Raw genomic sequence first — 18,646 nt, 5'->3', positions numbered from 1 at the left:
GTTGATCCATTAGCATTGCATTTTGAGGTGTATGTTGTTACCATCCAGCGGTAGACCCCCTCATATCCTTTATGGTTGAAGGTGTTCTATAAAATGAAGACTGATTAAAAGGTCTTGGTGAGCCGCACACCTAACATTTGCACCCCTTAGACTTCCAGGTCGCAGATGTGGCAGTGGCTGGCATTCAAGTGTAAGTCGAGTGTGGTTCCTCAGCGCTAATTTAGATCCTTGCTGCTGCCGAATCCAGCTGTTAGTGATTAATATGTTAATGAAGTCGTGATTCTAACCGAGAGAGAAATTCGACGTGCCAGCCATTTTCTAATGAGGCTGCTTACTATTCAAGCCTTCTTTTTCTTTTCTTTCTTTCTTTCTTTATTTTTGTCAGTGCCAAACTTGAATCTGCCACTCCTTTTAGGAAGGGAGTTTGTGTTGATCGGCCCACGTGGCTAAAACGCCCTTGACGCTTCTCATTTCTTTTTTCTCATTCCTGCTGCCCGCCTCCTGTTCATTTCTTGTGAAACGGTAAGACTATCAGGTTTAATGAGGTTCACAGCTTAGTATGGTGGAAACCCTGTGGATTTCATGACAGAGGGCACCAAATTTTGTGACAAAGTCTTGACCTGGACTGTCACAAAGGGGGCCATATATTCATCCACTTTTAAAATCTGAGGAATCCAATATAAGATTATGGTGGGGTGGGGCGTATCCTGGCTGAGCAGTGTCTCCAGGTCAGCATGCAGAGATTGGGCTACTACAGTATGCAGATTTCCTCTGTTACTTTTGATTTCATGACACGTTATCATAATACACTGGCATTATACCCACCATCATGTACTTTATTTGGATATTAAATACTTGAAGTGGCGATGCTGCGTGAGATGGTGGGGGCTGACACAGAATGACGTCACCAGCAGGCAAACCACTCTGCGCAGCTGACAAGAGGAGTTCTCCATTTTGCTCACACTGAAGCTCTGAGGAGACTGAGGGTCCTGGATGAAAACCAACATCCAGGCCTTTAATGACCTCTTGGGCACGGCCATCAGCAGTGTGTCTGTCTGCGGAAAGAGTGTCGACCTTGTCAAGAGGTTTACTTACCTCGACAGTGACATTCATGTCTGTGGTGACTCTTCCTATGAAGTCAGTAGACGGATTGAGAGAGCATGGGGAGTCATGAGGTCACTGAAAAGGGGTGTGTGGCGCTCCCGATATCTGTGCAAAAGGATGAAGGTCCAAGTCTTTAGAGTCCTGGTACTTCCTGTCTTGCTATATGGTTGTGACACATGGACGCTATCCAGTGACCTGAGATGAAGACTGGACTCCTTTAGTACTGTGTCTCTCCGGAAAATCCTTGGGTACCGCCAACTTTGTGTCAAATGAATGAGGCACATTACCTACATCGTGAGGAAGCGTCAGTTACGGCACTACGGCCATGTGGCGTGATTCGCCAAGGATATTCCGGCTCACAGGAGCCTCATTGTTGGACCAGGCCAAGGGGTCTCACACCTAACACCTGGCTGTGGCAGATAGAGGGTCATTTCCAAAGGATTTGACTGGACCGCTTGTCTGCCTGGGAGGATTGCCAACGAGGATCCTGAGCTGTTTCATCGTGTGGTGGGTGCAGCAACGTGCCTTAGCAGTGCAGGCTCCCCAATCTGACCTGACCTGACCTGGCAAGCACTCGCCTCTGAACTGCAGACTGTGGGCTCGCGACTTGCTGCCAACAGTTCACCACAGAGCATACCTTTGGTAAGACTGGCACTGAAATAGCTGTAACAAAAATTACCCTTAAATGGTGAATTAGTGATTAGTGGATATGGCGTGAGTAGGATCTGTGATGGACCGGCATTCCCTATTGGCTCCTTCCTTGTACTCAATGCTGATGGGATAGGCTCTGAGCCCTGCATCTCTGAATGGACAAGAATTAAGCAACTGATTTTTATAAATAAATTATTGATTGATTGATTGATTGATTATGGTGGAATTCAGTTGTTTGTTCTAAAAAGCCCCTTTTCATACTATGGTGGTACTCCAGGACTAATCATGTTGTGTGTTCTGAAATGTCTCTTCTGGGCCCACCGTGGTCGCCCCCTGTTAGTTACTAAATCAAGGCGTCCCTTCTGAAATGCCCCCTTCAGTTTCTCTATGCTAGTCACATTGAAGGCTATGTTGTGAAATTTCTCTTTTGACTCGACTCCTCCACTTGGCCTTGGAGTTGTTTGTCCGCTTTGGACATACAGTAATGGTGGCCGTGGGGCTCTAGTCCCCTAACAGAGTTGTTTGTTCTGTTGTTGCACTTGGCCATTCGCCTCCCAATTGAGGCTTCTGCCCTGAAATGCCTGATTTTACACAAAGGTGGCCCTCTGGCTGTGGGGCACCACTGTTGTAGCCACTTTTTACTTTCTTGTATACGAAGTGTAGGGAAAGTATTTTAATCATCCAAAGATCTGATGCCGAGATTTTGACGAATCTCAACATTTTAGACCTCCCTGACTTTCTCATATACGAAGTATTGGGAAAGTATTGGAAACCTTCCCAAAATTCAATTTCAAGACTTTTGATGAATCTCGATGTTTTTGACCTCCCAGAGTCCGATTTACTTTCTCGTAGGGAAAGTATTGCAATCGTCCAAAAATTCCATTTTGAGATTTTGAGGAAACTTCGACGTTTTAGATCTCCGAGTCCGAAAATGCCATTTTTGGAATTGTGTCTGTGTGTTTGTGTGTGTATGTAAACACGATAACTCGGGTACTCTTTCAGTTTGGTCAACCAAATTGTGCATACAAGTATTAGGTAGAAAATGTAGATTTCTATCAACTTTTAGGCAATTTCCACTAACCAGAAGTGGTACTTTTTTTATTCATACAGCTGCAGAGTCCGATTTATTCAACTTTAATTTTATAATAATTGTTCACTATATTAATAATTTGATTTGATTTGTTGTTGATGGTTCTTTAACGTACATAACATAAATGTATAATCATTGTCTTGAAGTTTACTCCTCAAATATCCATCCACATATCTGAGTATATGAGAAAGTCTAGAGGAGGCATTCCCAAGTTTTACTTGTGAGATCGAGGACCATGTGGTAGAATCCCTCAATCAACACGATTGTTCCTCTCAGCGTTTTTTGAAAGTGGCTGTGAGCTAACTGACTGTAGCCCATCTGTTACTCTGCTCTCCCACCTTGGCCCAAGCATAGGACTGGATTTGGAGCAGGTGGCGGCCTGTTGTCACATGACCTACATGCTGCATATCCATGAGGCTCACTGTGGTGTATGGGAGCTTCTGTACGATTCTGTTCCTGGTAACCCATCACCTCCTATCTGACCTGAATGGACAAGACTTATGTGACTCGTCCTCGGTCTCGCCTGGTGTGGATGAGATGGTGCTGTGTGTTAAGAGAAATTCTTGAGCTCTGTATTAGTTGCCTTTTCCAGTACATTATGTCAGAGTTATATCTCACCCCGGGATTAATCTTCTTGTTTTATTGTCTTTTTTGTTCAAGTTTGAGTCACCCAGGTCCCCAGGTCTCCCAACTGCGAGGCAGCAGCGCTACCCACTGCGCCACCGTGCCGCCCCAAATCTCAAAATACCAAATACAATTTAATTTATATTGATATGCCACACAAATGACAGCTGTATTGCATGATCAGGTTTTATGGTCATTCTCACTAACTTAATAGGCAGGCAGTGTGGTGTAATGGCAAAGACTTTAGGATTCAGACCCTGTGGTTGTGGGTTCAAATCCCACCATTGACACCGTCACTTTACCTTCCTGTCCTCCGATTGGAAAGCCATAAGAAATAGAAGCAATTGTATCAGCAATGTAGTAAGGTGCCAGTGTAAAACTAATGCAGAATAATCACTCTGGGCTCTGAGCTGGACCTGCATTGATGGCACCTGCTGATGCTTTTGAATTATTCTCCTGGGGCCTTGAATTAGATTACTTTGTTTTGATGTCATCGAATGTCATCGGTCACTGTCTTGAAGTAAACCTGAAAATCCTGGGGAATTTCCCTGACATTAGCATCGCCATACATTGTTGTCAACTAATTAGATTTCACTCTTCGTTTGCATAAGCAGGCCCCGCCAGGAGTTTCGGGTGTTGGCCTCTTCCTGCTTTGCCCCCACTGCTGCCACTCCTTAAATGGATTAATTGGGAGTGATAATGGATATCTTGTCTTCTACTTATATTTTACTTTCAGGGTTAGTTCACTATTGTAGTTACTGTTTATTACCTAAATGATTAGGTTTGTAGTGTTTACTAATTTTTGACAACCATTGCACACCCAAAATACCGACGAGGGGGTCTCTCTCTGAATTGCCCTGCCCAAGATTACTTCCATTTTTTTCTTATAGGTTTTAATTTTGGAATTTTTTTTTTGTCTTCTTAGGAAACCTTGAGGTTGATCCTCCAATTAGCTGTGAACCACCCAGTCTCACTGAGATTGCACAGGTGGTGAACCAGCTGAGGGGAGGAAAGGCTGCAGGGATTAGAACATTAGAACACTCTAGACGAGAACAGGCCATTCAGCCCAACAAAGCTCGCCAGTCCTATCCACTTATTTCCTTCCAAAAAAACATCAAGTCGAGTTTTGAGTCTACCACACTACTTGGCCGCTTCAATCATGTCACCTCTTAATCTTCTTTATCTTAAACTGTAAAGGCTCAGCTGTTTTAATCTTTCCTCATAACTCATCCCCTGTAGCCCTGGACTCAGCCTAGTCGCTCTTCTCTGGACCTTCTCTAGTGCTGCTATGTCCTTTTTGTAGACTGGAGACCAAAACTACATACAGAACTTCAGATGAAGCCTCACAAGTGTGTTATAAAGGTTGAGCAGAACCTCCTGTGACTTGTACTCCACACATCAAGGCGCTATATAACCTGACATTCTGTTAGCCTTCTTAATGGCTTCTGAACACTGTCAGGAAGTCGATAGCTTGGAGTCCACTATGACTCCTAAATCCTTCTCATAAGGTGGACTCTCGATTTTCCACCCGCCCATTGTGTATTCAAACCTCACATTTTTACTTCCTATGTGTAATTCTTTACATTTACTGACATTAAATTTCATCTGCCACAAGTCTGCCCAAGCCTGTATGCTATCCAAATCCTTCTGTAATGATATAACGGATTCCAAATTATCTTCTAATCCACCTATCTTGGTATCATCTGCAAACTTAAGCAGCTTGTTACTTATATTTCTATCTAAATCATTTTTATATATTAAAAATAACAGTGGCCCCAGCACTGACCCTTGCTGGTCACCACTCTTAACATCGGCCAGTTCTGATGAGGTTCCTTGCACCATCACTCTCTGCTTCCTGTTCTGCACCCATCTACAAACTTCACCCTGAACTGCCACTTTTTTTAATTTCATGCCCAACCTCTCATGTGGCACCTTATCAAATGCTTTCTGAAAGTCAAGATAAATAATATCATATGCTCCATGGTGGTATCCAGGGTGAACTTCTCCAGACTGGTGGTAAGGCTGTCCTCCTGGCATTGCAAGCAATTTTTGCTTCCATTTGAGAGACTGGCATCATCCCAACTGACTGGGAAATGGGACTTGTCGTCCCTATCTGGAAAGGAAAGGGTGATCGCCTGGATTATGACAACTACAGGGGGATAACACTGCTCTCGGTGACGGGTAAGGTCCTTGCTAGGGTTGTCCTCAATAGGATCCGTGATCACTTGCTCACCTACCAGCGACCAGGACAGTCTTGTTTTACGCCTAAGAAAGTCTACCATTGACCGCATCCTGGCACTGAGGGTTCTCATGGAGCACAAACGTGAATATCAGCAGAGTTTCTTTGCAGCCTTTGTCGATTTTCGTAAAGCATTCGACTCCGTTGATTGGGCTGCCCTGTGGGACATCCTGAGATACTGCAGGATCCTCTCGAGGTTGCTGGATATCATGGTCGGCCTGTACACTGGTACTGTGAGTGCTGTGCAGAGTGGAGGCAGGACCTCTGCATTTTTCCCAGTTGATTCTGGGGTTCGTCAGGGGTGTGTTTTTGCTCCTACTCTGTTCAGTGTTTGTATGGACTGGGTGTTGGACAAGGTCGTGGAGTCCAGTGGCTGTGGGGCATCTGTTGGAGAAGAAAGATTCACTGATCTTGACTTTGCTGACAATGCTGTGATCTTCATAGAGTCAATGGAGGCTCTGATCCGGGCACTCAAGAGACTGAGCGAGGAGTCTGAGTGTCTGGGCTCGTGAGTGTCCTGATAAAAACCAAAGATCCAGGCCTTTCATGACCTCTTGGGCACGGCCATCAGCAGAGACTGTCGACCTCGTCGAGAGGTACACTTACCTTGGCAGTGACATTCATGTCTCTGGTGACTCTTCCTATGAAATCAGTAGACGGATTGGAAGAGCATGGGGGGTCATGAGGTCACTGGAAAAGGGCACATGGTGCTCCTGATATCTCTGAAAAAGGACGAAGGTCCAAGTCTTTAGAGTCCTGGTGCTTCCTGTCTTCCTATATGGTTGCGAGACATGGACGCTATCCAGTGACCTGAGACGTTGGCTGGACTCCTTTAGTTCTGTGTCTCTCCTTGGTACCGCTGGTTTGACTTTGTGCTGCTCATGGAGTCCTGAATGAGTCACATTACCTGTATTGTGAGGGAGCGTCAGTTACGGCACTACGACCATGTGGCGCGATTCCCCGAGGGTGATCCGGCTCGTAAGATCCTCATTATTACTACATTACATAATACCAGCCTGTGGCAGATACAAGGTCATTACCGTAGGGTGGGACTAGACCACTCTTCTGCCTGGAGGGTTGCCAACAGGAATCCTGAGTTGTTTCGTCGTGTAATGTACCAGTGCCTGCTCCCCAACTTGACTTGACTTGGAGTCAAGGCTAGGGGGCGCTGCCAAAAAAACAGGGCCTGTTGAAGCCCACTGAGGCCTTCCTTGTGTGATTTTGGGCTGTACGAGAACTTGTTACGTGCTTATCATTACCATTTCTCCTTTTGCTTTTAGTTAAAGTTACTATAATCCTTAATCTTGATGGATTACAAACAATTCCATTTTTACAGGAATGAGTTTCACTCTTGGGATTTCAACACAGTGCCGATCTCCTCCATAAATCTAATGTGTGCGTATTAATTCATAAAAAGCAATATGGCGAGACCACGACTTGCACCAGTTAGTCGGATGATGAGGTCTTTACAGCCTAGGACAGTTTATTGATAGATCAAGGGAGCCTTGTTGGCCGTCATGTCAGAGTTGAACAAATCATTTGTGATTCGCCCATCGCTAGTAAGTTAATTAAATAGAGGGGACTGTTAGGACCAGCCGGAAGCAAGCTGAGGGTCTCTGCAGGTGATGCATACCGCTGTGGAAGGAAAAACAAATGAGTCACTGTACTCTGTGAACGGACATGAAAAGGAGAGAGGCCTGCTGATCAGGGCCTTGAAACATTCATTTTTGCCCAGTTTGATTATTCAATTTGCCTGTTTCATTGATTTCATTATCGATTGGGCGAGTTTTCTAAGGACACAGCGTCACCGTCTTTAACTGATCAATTATTTCGTGCTTTCAGTCCCCTGATTCCACCTTGAATTATTTATTGCACAATACCTGAACTCGGTGTGTCACATCAGCACCTCTCTTTGTCTGCCTCCCGTATCGTCCTGCTGGTTCTCGGCCCCCTACCCTACACCCTTAGATACCCCAAGATGAAATTCTGCTATGTGACACTCCTCAAAAGAAAAAAAGGCTTTGGGAACAACTGCAGACGTGACAGGAGGAAACTGATTGGCCGTCCTCCTCACCTGAAATTCACTCTGATTGGTGCAGAAGAGGCTGAGCCAGAGGTGGGCAAAGAACAAAGTGGCCCCAGGAAAGGAGAGGGGAGTGGGAGGCTGGGTACAGGGGGGGGGGGGGTCATCGAGTCATTGTACAAACCTGATGTGACTTTCAGTGAGCAGTGGTGACGATTAACGGGCCTCTCTTGTCTTTATTTCTAGCCATCGGAGACGCCGTCAGTATAGACTGGTATAGTCCCCAAGGAGACATGATTGTCTCATCACCGCGTGTGGTGGTGCAGAATGAAGGAATCCGCTCCCGACTCACCATTTACAACGCCAACGTGGACGACGCCGGGATATATCGGTGCCAAGTCACGGATGCCAAAGGACAGACCCAGGAAGCCACCGTGGTGGTGGAGGTTTACCGTAAGTTTCTCTTTCTTTATGTATCATGGCGCCTGTCGCTCTGTAGCTGCACACATAAGGAAATGCAATGAAGCCAAGCACGCCTGTTGTCACTCAACTTAATGCTGCAGAATGATGGAATTTGTAGTCCTTTGTATTAGCTGCACTCAGGTACAGTGCCCTCCATGAAGTTGATGTAGCCCACAGTGTAAAATTACAAATCAAACATTTCAGACTTTGTGATTAAAGTGCACATCGCTGACTTTCATTTAAGGGGATTTGCAGACATTTCAGTCACACCGTGTAGAAATGACAACACTTAGTCTCCATGGTCCCCACAATTCAGGGCACCATAATGTTTGGGACACAGCAATGGCAGATCTATGAATGGGAAGGTCTACAGGACGGTAGTGAGACCAGCTATGTTATATGGGTTGGAGACGGTGGCACTGACCAACAAGCAGGAGACAGAGCTGGAGGTGGCAGATTTAAAGATGTTAAGATTTGTATTGGGTGTGACGAGGATGTACAGGTTTAGAAATGAGGACATTAAAGGGTCAAGTCAGGTTGGATGTTTGGAAGACAAAGTCAAAGAGGCGAGATTGCGTTGGTTTGGACATGTGCAGAGGAGAGATGCTGGGTATATTGGGAGAAGGATGCTAAGGATAGAGCTGCCAGGGAAGAGGAGAAGAAGAAGGCCTAAGAGAAGATTTATGGATGTGGTGAGAGAGGACATGACGGTGATGGGGGTGACAGAACAAGATGCAGAGGACAGAAAGATATGGAACAAGAGGATCTGCTGTGGCGACCCCTAAAGCCGAAAGAAGAAGAAGACAGCAATGGCAGGTCTATTAAAGCTGTCATATTTAGGTCACGTATCCTTTACATGCAATGACTGATTGAAGTTTGCGATTCATAGACATCACCAAGTGCTGAGGATCTTCTCTGGTGATGCTCTGCCAAGCTTCTAATGCCGCCATCTTCAGCTCCTGCTTGTTTTGGTGCCTTGCCCCCTTAAGTTTTCCCTTCAGCATATAGAAGGCCTGCTCAGTGGCATTGAAATCGGGTGACTAGCTTGGCCATTTTCATTTTTTAGCTTTAAAAAACCCCAGTGTTTCCTCAGCAGTCTGTTTGTGGGATGAAGCACTGTCCAATGGGTTTGGAGGCTTCTACTGGAACTTGAGCAGATCAGATGTTTCTGAACACCTCAGAATTCCTTGTGTGACGACTGTCAGCAGTTCCATCATCAGTGAAGATAAGTGTGCCAGCCCAAGCTGTAACACCCCCACTGCCATGTTTAGAAGATGAGGTGGTCTGCTTTGGATCTTGGGGAGTTCCTTTTCATTTCCACACTTTGCTCTCGTCATCACTCTGATTAGGTTCAGCTTTGTCTCATTTGTCCATAAGACCTTTTCCTAGAATTCTGCAGGCTCTTTTTTCACAAACTTTAATCTGGTTACCGTGTTTTTGTGGCTAACTAGTGGTGTTCATCTTGCAGTGTGGCCTCTGTATTTCTGTTCATGAAGTCTTCTGCTGATAGTCGTCTCTGACACACACACACATCTGCCTTCTGAAGACTATTTCTGGTCTGACGGACAGGCATTTGGGGGCTTTCTCTTTACTATGGTAGGATTCTTCTGTCATCAGCAGTGGTGGTCATCCTTGGCTTACCAGTCCCTTTGCGATTACTGAGCTCACCAGTGTGTTCTTTGTTCTTCATGATATTCCAGACAGTTGATTTTGGTCATCCTAAGGTTGTCCCGATGTCTGCAATGGTTTTCTTCTTGTTTTTCAACCTCATGATGGCTTCTTTGACTTTCTTTAGCCCAGCTCTTGTCCTCATGTTGAACAACGGGAACTGCAGACTCCAAAGGGTAGAAGCAGGCCAAGATATCTGATGAAGCCATGAAACCCACCTGAGGAAACACAAACACCTGTGACACCCAAAACATTATGGTGCCCTGAAATGGGCAGACGGTGTAGTAAAAGTGTTGTCATTTCTACACGGTGGGACCAAAATGAGTGCCAATCCCCTTCAATGAAAGCCTGCGATGTGCACTTGAATCACGATGTCTGAAGTGTTTGACTCGTCACTTTAAAGTGTGAAGCAGAGGGGGGAATCAAGGAGAAAAATGTGTCATTGTCCCAAACACTATGGAGGGCACTATGGAGGGCTAAGGTGGAAGAATTACTATGAATTTGACCATTTTTGATATCTACAGTATGTCAGAAGATTGGAAAGCTAGTCATTCATGTTGGTAATTTATGACCGTCGTCTTCAACCTAATAGGAGGTCCAGGAGAAAGTAAATACTGTATACTGTTTAGGGGGGTTCTTCCTATTTCTCTGTTTATTTTTATTTGTCTAATTTTCATTTCTTCTTTTATTTTTGGTTTTTATAAATAAATAAAAAAAAAACATTGTCAGTTCATGCTTTGCTATATGGAAAATCTCAGAGACAGACATATAGAGTCGTGTGAAAAAGTAAGTACACCCCTACATCTACCGCTACCTCAAATACCTCAACTTAGAATCAGGTGCCCCAGATGGGACCCTCGTCTTCTTCTGAACCTGACCTCTTATTGAATTCTCAGACCTTTAGTTGGGTTTGCTCTTTGCTGTTGACGTCTGTGTCATCACCATTCCCGAGACAGAAGGAGCCCCCTGAGGCCTTCAGAATGAAGGTTCTGGATGGCTGTGAGTCTCGGAAGGGGTTTAGAAAGGTCTACCAGGTGTTGTGTTGTCTTGTGTAATGCTACACTATGACATGCTGGCCCAGCTTTGACCAAAGACCACGTGTTTTAAGTTTTCATTCTGTACTGGTCGGTGGTCTCTGCCCACTCTTTACTCGTGTTGATAATTCACTTTTTAGAGCTGCCTTCCCAGACAGCCCATCAGCTCGTGTCTGCACATCTCACATGTCAGCCACAGTCAATCTGCAGCCCCCACTGTGAAATGGCTTTGCGTAAAGGGGGTACTCGCTAACAGCACGTCGGTGAAGTTCAAGTGCTCCGTGATTGATGCATCCCACATATTTCATTCTTGGAAAAGATCATCTGTCATTTGAATCACCCCTTTCCTCACAAAAGTAATGGGAGATTTTAATATTTCCTAATCTCCGGTCGTTCTCAGCCTCAGCCTCCTCCTTATAAATCAAAGGTAGAGCAAGATTACATGCCTAATGTCCATTAGCTCCATATATTAATGACTGAGCTCGGAAAGTCATCAGGTCATTGAAATGACTAGAAAAGTGACCTGAGCGGCACAGCTCCACCATCAGGAGAAAAATCTAATGAAACAAAAGATAAATTCAGCAATGTGGCCACTCTGTTAATTAACCTGAGAGTGCAACTCCTGCTGTGCTCTGCATGGAGTTTGCATGTTATCTCCGCCCCCCCCCTCCCCCAATTCTTACTGCAGTTGTCCCCCACATACCAGAGACATCTTCGCTAAGATGAGTGCCCTGAGATAGACTGGCACAGGACTCAATGCTGCCTTGTGCCTGGTGCTGCCAGAACAGGCTCCTTGCAATCCTAAAGTGGAATAAAAGTGAATAAGGGAACAAATAAATAAATTATATTATTATTATTATTATTATTATTATCCATCCATCCGTTATTCAACCTGCTATATCCTAACTACAGAGTCACGGGGATCTGCTGGAGCCAATCCCAGCCAACACAGGGCACAGGGGCAGGAAAAACCCCGGGCAGGGCGCCAGCCCACCACATATTATTAATATTATTATTATTACTAGTAGTAGTAGTAAAAGAAGTAGCATTAATAGTAATAATAGTAGTAGTAATAGTGGTAGTAGTAGTAGTAAAAGTAATAATAGTAGAAGCAGTAATAGTAATAGTAGTAGTAGTAGTAATATAAGTAGTAATAGAAGCAATAGTAGTAATGATAGTAACAGTAGTAGTAATAGTAGTAGTAGTTGTAGTAATAGAAGTAGTAGTAGTAATAGTAGTACTATTAATAGTGATAGTAGTAGTAGTAGTAGCAGTAGTAGTAATAGTAATAGTAGTACTAGTAATTGTAAAATTAGTAGAAGTAATAGTAGTAGTAGCACTGATAGTAGTAGTAATAGTAATAATATTAGTAATAGAAGTAGTAATAGTAGTAATAGAAGTAGTAGCAGTAGCAGTAGTAATAGTAAAAGTAGTAGTTGTAATAGTTTTAGTAGTAGTAATAGTAGCACTAGTAATAGTATAAGTAGTAGAAGTGATAGTAGTAGTAATATTAGTAATAGAAGTAGTAAAAGTAGTAATAGAAGTAGTAGTAGTAGCAGCAGTAGTAATAGTAAAAGTAGTAGTAGTAATAGTATTAGTAGTAGTAATAGTTGTAATAGAAGTAGTAATAGTAGTAGTAATAGTAGTAAAAGTAATAATAGTAGAAGCAGTAATAGTAATAGTAGTAGTAGTAGTAGTAGTATTAATAGTAATAGAAGCAATAGTAGTAATGATAGTAGCAGTAGTAGTAATAGTAGTAGTAGTTGTAGTAATAGAAGTAGTAGTAGTAATAGTAGTAGTATTAATAGTGATAGTAGTAGTAGTAGTAGCAGTAATAGTAATAGTAATAGTAGTACTAGTAATTGTAAAATTAGTAGAAGTAATAGTAGTAGTAGCAGCAGTGATAGTAGTAGTAATAGTAATAATATTAGTAATAGAAGTAGTAATAGTAGTAATAGAAGTAGTAGTAGTAGCAGTAGTAATAGTAAAAGTAGTAGTTGTAATAGTTTTAGTAGTAGTAATAGTAGCACTAGTAATAGTATAAGTAGTAAAAGTGATAGTAGTAGTAATAGTAGTAATATTAGTAATAGAAGTAGTAAAAGTAGTAATAGAAGTAGTAGTAGTAGTAGCAGTAGTAATAGTAAAAGTAGTAGTAGTAGTAGTAGTAGTATTAGTAGTAGTAATAGTTGTAATAGAAGTAGTAATAGTAGTAGCAGTGATAGTAGTAGTAATAGTAATAATATTAGTAACAGAAGTAGTAATAGTAGCAGTAGTAATAGTAAAAGTAGTAGTTGTAATAGTTTTAGTAGTAGTAATAGTAGCACTAGTAATAGTAAAAGTAGTAGAAGTAATAGTAGTAGTGATAGTAGTAGTAATAGTAGTAATAGAAGTAGTAGTAGTAGTAGTAGTAGCAGTAGTAATAGTAAAAGTAGTAGTAGTAATAGTATTAATAGTAGTAATAGTTGTAATAGAAGTAGTGATAGTAGTAGTAGTAATAGTAGTAGTAGTAGTAGTGATAGTAGTAGTAATAGTAGTAATATTAGTATTAGAAATAGTAATAGTAGTAATAGAAGTAGTAGTTGTAATAACAGTAAAAGTATTAGTAGTAATAGCTGTAATAGAACTAGCAATAGTAGTAGTATTAATAGTGATGATAGGAGTAGTAGTAGTAATAGTAGAAGTAGTAATAGTAATAATAATAGTTGTAGTAGTAATAGCTGTAATAGAAGTAGTAACAGAAGTAGTAGTAGTAGTAGTAGTAGTAGTAGTAGTAGTATCATGTCCAGTTTTTTGGATTTCATAGCTTTGCAGTTGGTATTAAAACAATGTCCCCTCAATACAGTACTTATCTCTTGCGAGACAGCATAGCTGGGGGTCTTGAGCAGGAGTCCATTTCAGGATTTTGGTTAATTCAGTGTTAGGGGAGACCTGTTGATGTCAGCTCATAGGAGAATGTCTGGGATTAATTACTGCTACCCATGCCAAAGACTCTGCCAACAATAAATGCCAAGCATATTCTCACTTGTTTTTGTAGAGGAGAGATTTTGATATTAGGCAGGAGCTTTTCAGGGTATTGCTTGATGGATTACCCCAGTGTAGCTGTGATGACGGGCGTTACGCCAACATCTTTTTTCCAGAGTCATTTAGCCTCATTCTGGAGCTGATGGTGCTGCTCATGTTAGAGTCCAATGGCACTGAGATACCTGCTACATCAGTTGTAGTGGTGGGCAGGTTCATCTGAGTGATGTCTGGTTGGTGGGTATTAAGCAGGATATCAGTTGGCACAGGGACCTCCCAAAGTATCTTGGATGAGGTATTTTACAGAATGATTTGCTCCTTCCAGCTCCATCTCCACCATTGCCTTGGCACTTGGAAATTGCTGTTCCTGGCTGAGGTCATTCAGGTGTATTTTACCAGGGTATTGTGACACCATAAGTACAAAGTATTGGCCAGTGCTTCACAAGTTCTGACAACGTGATGGACATTCTTATCACATTTCTATAATAGGTGACACAAACATTCTCCTCTTGGTTATTTGAGGTTGTGTTTTAAGTCATACTACAAGGTTTTGATCTTGGATGGTAAAAGCACTGCCTTCACATGACAGTGTGACGGACTGTAGTTTCACGTTTCATCAGCTAAATAATCTCTGGTCATCAATGTACACACACCATCTCTACATGGTTTTGGAACAGTCTGTGCCTTGACTTCCTCTTCCAGTTCCGGCCGTGTTGTTGATTTGGTGATCTCTTCACATGTCTATTGGGAGCTCTAGCCTCTGCTAATTCTTCACTATTCAGATGAAGTTTTGAGGAGAACGCTTGACAGCCTGTGGTCGGTGCTCTGGTTCGGCCTTGTCAAGTCATGCATTCACATCACTCAGTCAACCTCTATTGAGATATGCCTAACTCTTTGAGGGCTGTTTATTTATTTAATTCTGGCCCAGGGCTGAATATTTTTTCCAATAAAACACAGCTTTCTAAAAAGCAGCCAAAGCAATGGCTTCACACATAACTGAACATAAACTACTTATTTATGACAAATGTCACTCTGCTTTATGTTCCATGAAGTCTCTACAGCACGTACATTCACAGACTTATTCCATATCCGTGTTTGTCTCATCACTCATAAGCTGAAAGGCACTTACTGGAAAAACCATCTTGTAGGATTTGAGTGCCTGGTGATCCATAGTGTCCGCTAGCAGGTGACGTCCGGTAGCCAGCCTGCCTGCCACGGGTCAGTGTCTGGTTACTGTAGGCACATCAGCTTCATGAGCACCTGAAGCATGGGAAAGGCACTATATAAATCACATGTGTTATTATGATGATGATTATTATTATTACTTTGATTAGCGGGGGACCGATCAGCTGATTCAGGTACCTGACTTTCGTTTCAGTCTCCAGATCACTTACATCAAACTCGGAGATCGATAAGTCAGAGTCCGATTCAGCAATAATATGCAAACAATAAATAATTAAATAACACACACAGCTGCGTGTGTTTGGTTCCTGCCTTGTGCCCTGTGTTGGCTGGGATTGGCTCCAGCAGACCCCCGTGACCCTGTGTTCGGATTCAGTGGGTTGGAAAATGGATGGATGGATAACACACAGAGAGACTATTTTTCTTTGAACATTCGCTTTGCTCTCTCGCTCGATGGCGATGTCATTTTAGACGTTGTTTACTCTTTGCTACTCACGCATGCACAGGGACTCGAGGTCAAGTCAACAGAATTGACTTTTCTTCTGACAAAGAGAGTCTACCTCTGACGTAATGGCCAGTTTTATCAGTGTTTACTACCCCTGGATGTCTCGTCAACATCCGCCTTCAACGATGAGTGTCGATATAAGTTAACAGCCGTCCTAAAAGACTTAATGATTGCTATTTGGTACAGTGCTATTATTATTATTATCATTATTATTAATTTTCTTCTTCTTCTTCTTCTTCTTCTTCTTCTTCTTCTTCTTCTTCTTCTTCTTCTTCTTATTATTATTATTATTATCTTCAATGCAATGGCACCCCTTGTAGGAATGTCTTGTCCTAAGCTCAGTGCTCCTGGGAACATATTGGACTATTTGGCTCCAGCTGCAAGCGCCCTTTACTTTGAAAGAAGAAGAAGCACAAGAAAAAGAAGCAGATAATGATGAAGAAGAAGAAGCAGAAGAAGAAGCAAAAGAAGAAGAAACAAGAAGATGAAAGAAGAAGAAACAAGAAAAAGAAGCAGAAGAAACAGAAGAAGAAACAGAAGAAGAAGCAAAAGAAGAAGAAGAAACAAGAAGAAGTAGGAAGAAGAAACAGAAGAAGAAGAAACAGAAGAAGTAGCAGAAGAAACAGAAGAAGAAGCAAAAGAAGAAACAAAAAGAAGGAAGATGAAGCAGAAGAAGAAGCAAAAGAAGAAGAAACAAGAAGATGAAAGAAGAAGAAACAAGAAAAAGAAGCAGAAGAATCAGAAGAAGAAACAGAAGAAGAAGCACAAGAAACAGTAGAAGCAAAAGAAGAAGAAGAAACAAGAAGAAGAAGAAGAAGAAGAAACAGAAGAAGAAGAAACAGAAAAAGAAGCAGAAGAAACAGAAGAAGAAGCAAAAGAAGAAGAAGAAACAAGAAGAAGTAGGAAGAAGAAACAGAAGAAGTAGCAGAAGAAACAGAAGAAGAAGCAAAAGAAGAAGAAGAAACAAGAAGTAGGAAGAAGAAACAGAAGAAGAAGAAACAGAAGAAGTAGCAGAAGAAACAGAAGAAGAAGCAGAAGAAGAAGCAAAAGAAGAAACAAAAAGAAGAAGAAGAAGAAGAAGAAGGAAGAAAAAGAAGAAAGAAGAAGAGGAAACAGGAAGAAGAAGAAGCAGAAGAAGAAGAAGAGTGTTTGTCATGAATGTATTTCTTTGTTTTCTAGATCCACTTACAGTATTTCAGTTCAGAAGTCTCTTCTGGTAGCACCAGGCACAAGGCAGGAATGAGTCGTGCCCAGCATGCCAGTCCGTCTTAGGGAAATTATTTTGACATACTGTAGGTGCCTCTAAAATGTGCAAGAAAATTGAAGTTAGTAAGGAACAGGATTTTGGACTTGGGAATAATAATAGTAACAAGAAGAAGAAGAAGAAGAAGAAGAAGAAGAAGTGGAATCTCCAGCTGAACCACAGCCCGTCCAGTATGAGTGCCTACTTTGCACCCAGTGTTTCTCAAATAAGTTCTTTCAAAATGAAATGGAGAAAATGGGTTCATAAAGTCAATTGCCGTATCACTGAACATATTCAATTTGATTCAATTCAGTTCAATTGTATACTGCGCTCTTCACCGGGTGCATGCAGACAGCACAGTGCCACGTTCTAATATATAAATTTTACAAATGACTACATACTGAATTAGCACATGTAAAGACAGATCTGTGTAAGCACACAGCAAAAACAAAGTAGTTTGAAACTGATTACTGGAAATGGAAACCAGCAATCCCTGCCTATAATTGTTGAACTACGGCCAATTGACAGTAAATCCCTAGTACTGCATGAGTACTGCATGATGATAATAATAATATGCAGATGGGGCAGGCATCGAATCCAGGATCGGTTCCTGCCATGTCCCCAGTGTTGCCTGGATAGGCTTCAGTAACTTTCAGTGGAGCAAGTGAGTGATGGAGTCAGTGAATGAGATGAATTGAAAGAAAGAAAGAAAGAAAGAAAGAAAGAAAGAAAGAAAGAAAGAAAGAAAGAAAGAAAGAAAGAAAGAAAACGAATGAACGAACATTGGTTGTGCCAGCTGTTGTGTTGCCGTGCCACCCTTTAACCCGTATAATATACGTAATGCCATTTTTGTCATCAGTCAGCAGTTATACCAGACTAGTAAGGTGTCTCCTTGCGTTGAGCCTTTGGTTACAAACAAAGTAACAGATGGCTGCCAGACTCACCAGTGCAGTGCCCACCAAGTGTGTGACCAGGAGCAGATCACCCAACCTGGAGATACTGGGAAGCGGTTTTGTCATAAGCAATATGTTACTGCACTTAGGACTGCGGTCACTCTGTAAAGGCACTATATAAACCTTACCTCACGCAGCAGGACATAAAGCTGGTTGAGGGATATTGGAGGACATTTCAAGACTTGTGTGGCATGGAGGCTAGTGCTTACTAAAGTTGCTATTTGTTGATGTTTAGTGCAGTGTTGAATGGTGGTCCAGTTTCACAGAGCTGTCACTGAAAGCTTCCTCACTTTGTCCATAACAGCCTGGTATGGCAGTGGATGTGCTCACTCCAGTGTGCTATTCAGACAGGAGTTCCGTGTACATCATACTTCAGGAAACATGCTGGAAATGTAATTAAAGACAACACTCACACCCGGGTAACTATCTCTTTCAGTTATTACCATCGAGGCAGCGTTACCAGCGACTAAAGGCGTGAACTACAAGACACTCACTCTGGTTAAGCACGCTCTTCCATTCAGCTCTTCTGCCCTGTGCTGATTTCTGCACTGCTCTATCCAATTTAAACTCGGTTCATTTTGTGTGTGTTTTTGTTTTAATTACAAATAGTAGGGGGCTTTGCCCCCACTCGCTTTGCTTGCCAGCCCCTCCCCCAATCACCCCAAGGAGACACGGCCACTCCTCTGAAACCCCCTCTTAAACGGTGATACAATGAGAAACAAATAACAGTTGTTTTCTGACCTCCTCTTTGCTCGATCAGCTGGTGGCTTGCTGCTGCTGCCGTGCCGCATGATCTGCATCTTGAAAAAAGCTGTCCTTTTGTCTCACTGCCTTGTGTCTCTTCTCCCCC

General features: G+C 42.4%; 1 protein-coding gene across 3 annotated transcripts in view; it reads left to right on the top strand.

The window, feature by feature from the left end:
• LOC114651263 (neural cell adhesion molecule 2-like) overlaps positions 1–18,646 on the top strand; it is a 1,104,951-nt gene that overhangs the window by 586,909 nt on the left and 499,396 nt on the right. For all 3 annotated transcript variants that reach the window (XM_051927215.1, XM_051927216.1, XM_051927217.1), the window contains exon 3: positions 7,978–8,184. In XM_051927215.1, coding sequence (XP_051783175.1) covers positions 7,978–8,184 — 207 coding nt within the window. The remainder of the gene's footprint in view (positions 1–7,977; positions 8,185–18,646) is intronic.

The sequence above is a fragment of the Erpetoichthys calabaricus genome, chromosome 4 (genome assembly GCF_900747795.2).
Source record: "Erpetoichthys calabaricus chromosome 4, fErpCal1.3, whole genome shotgun sequence".
In the NCBI taxonomy this organism is placed as follows: domain Eukaryota; kingdom Metazoa; phylum Chordata; class Cladistia; order Polypteriformes; family Polypteridae; genus Erpetoichthys; species Erpetoichthys calabaricus.
Note: the sequence above shows the minus strand (reverse complement) of the source record. Positions and strands in the feature narration are given on the sequence as shown.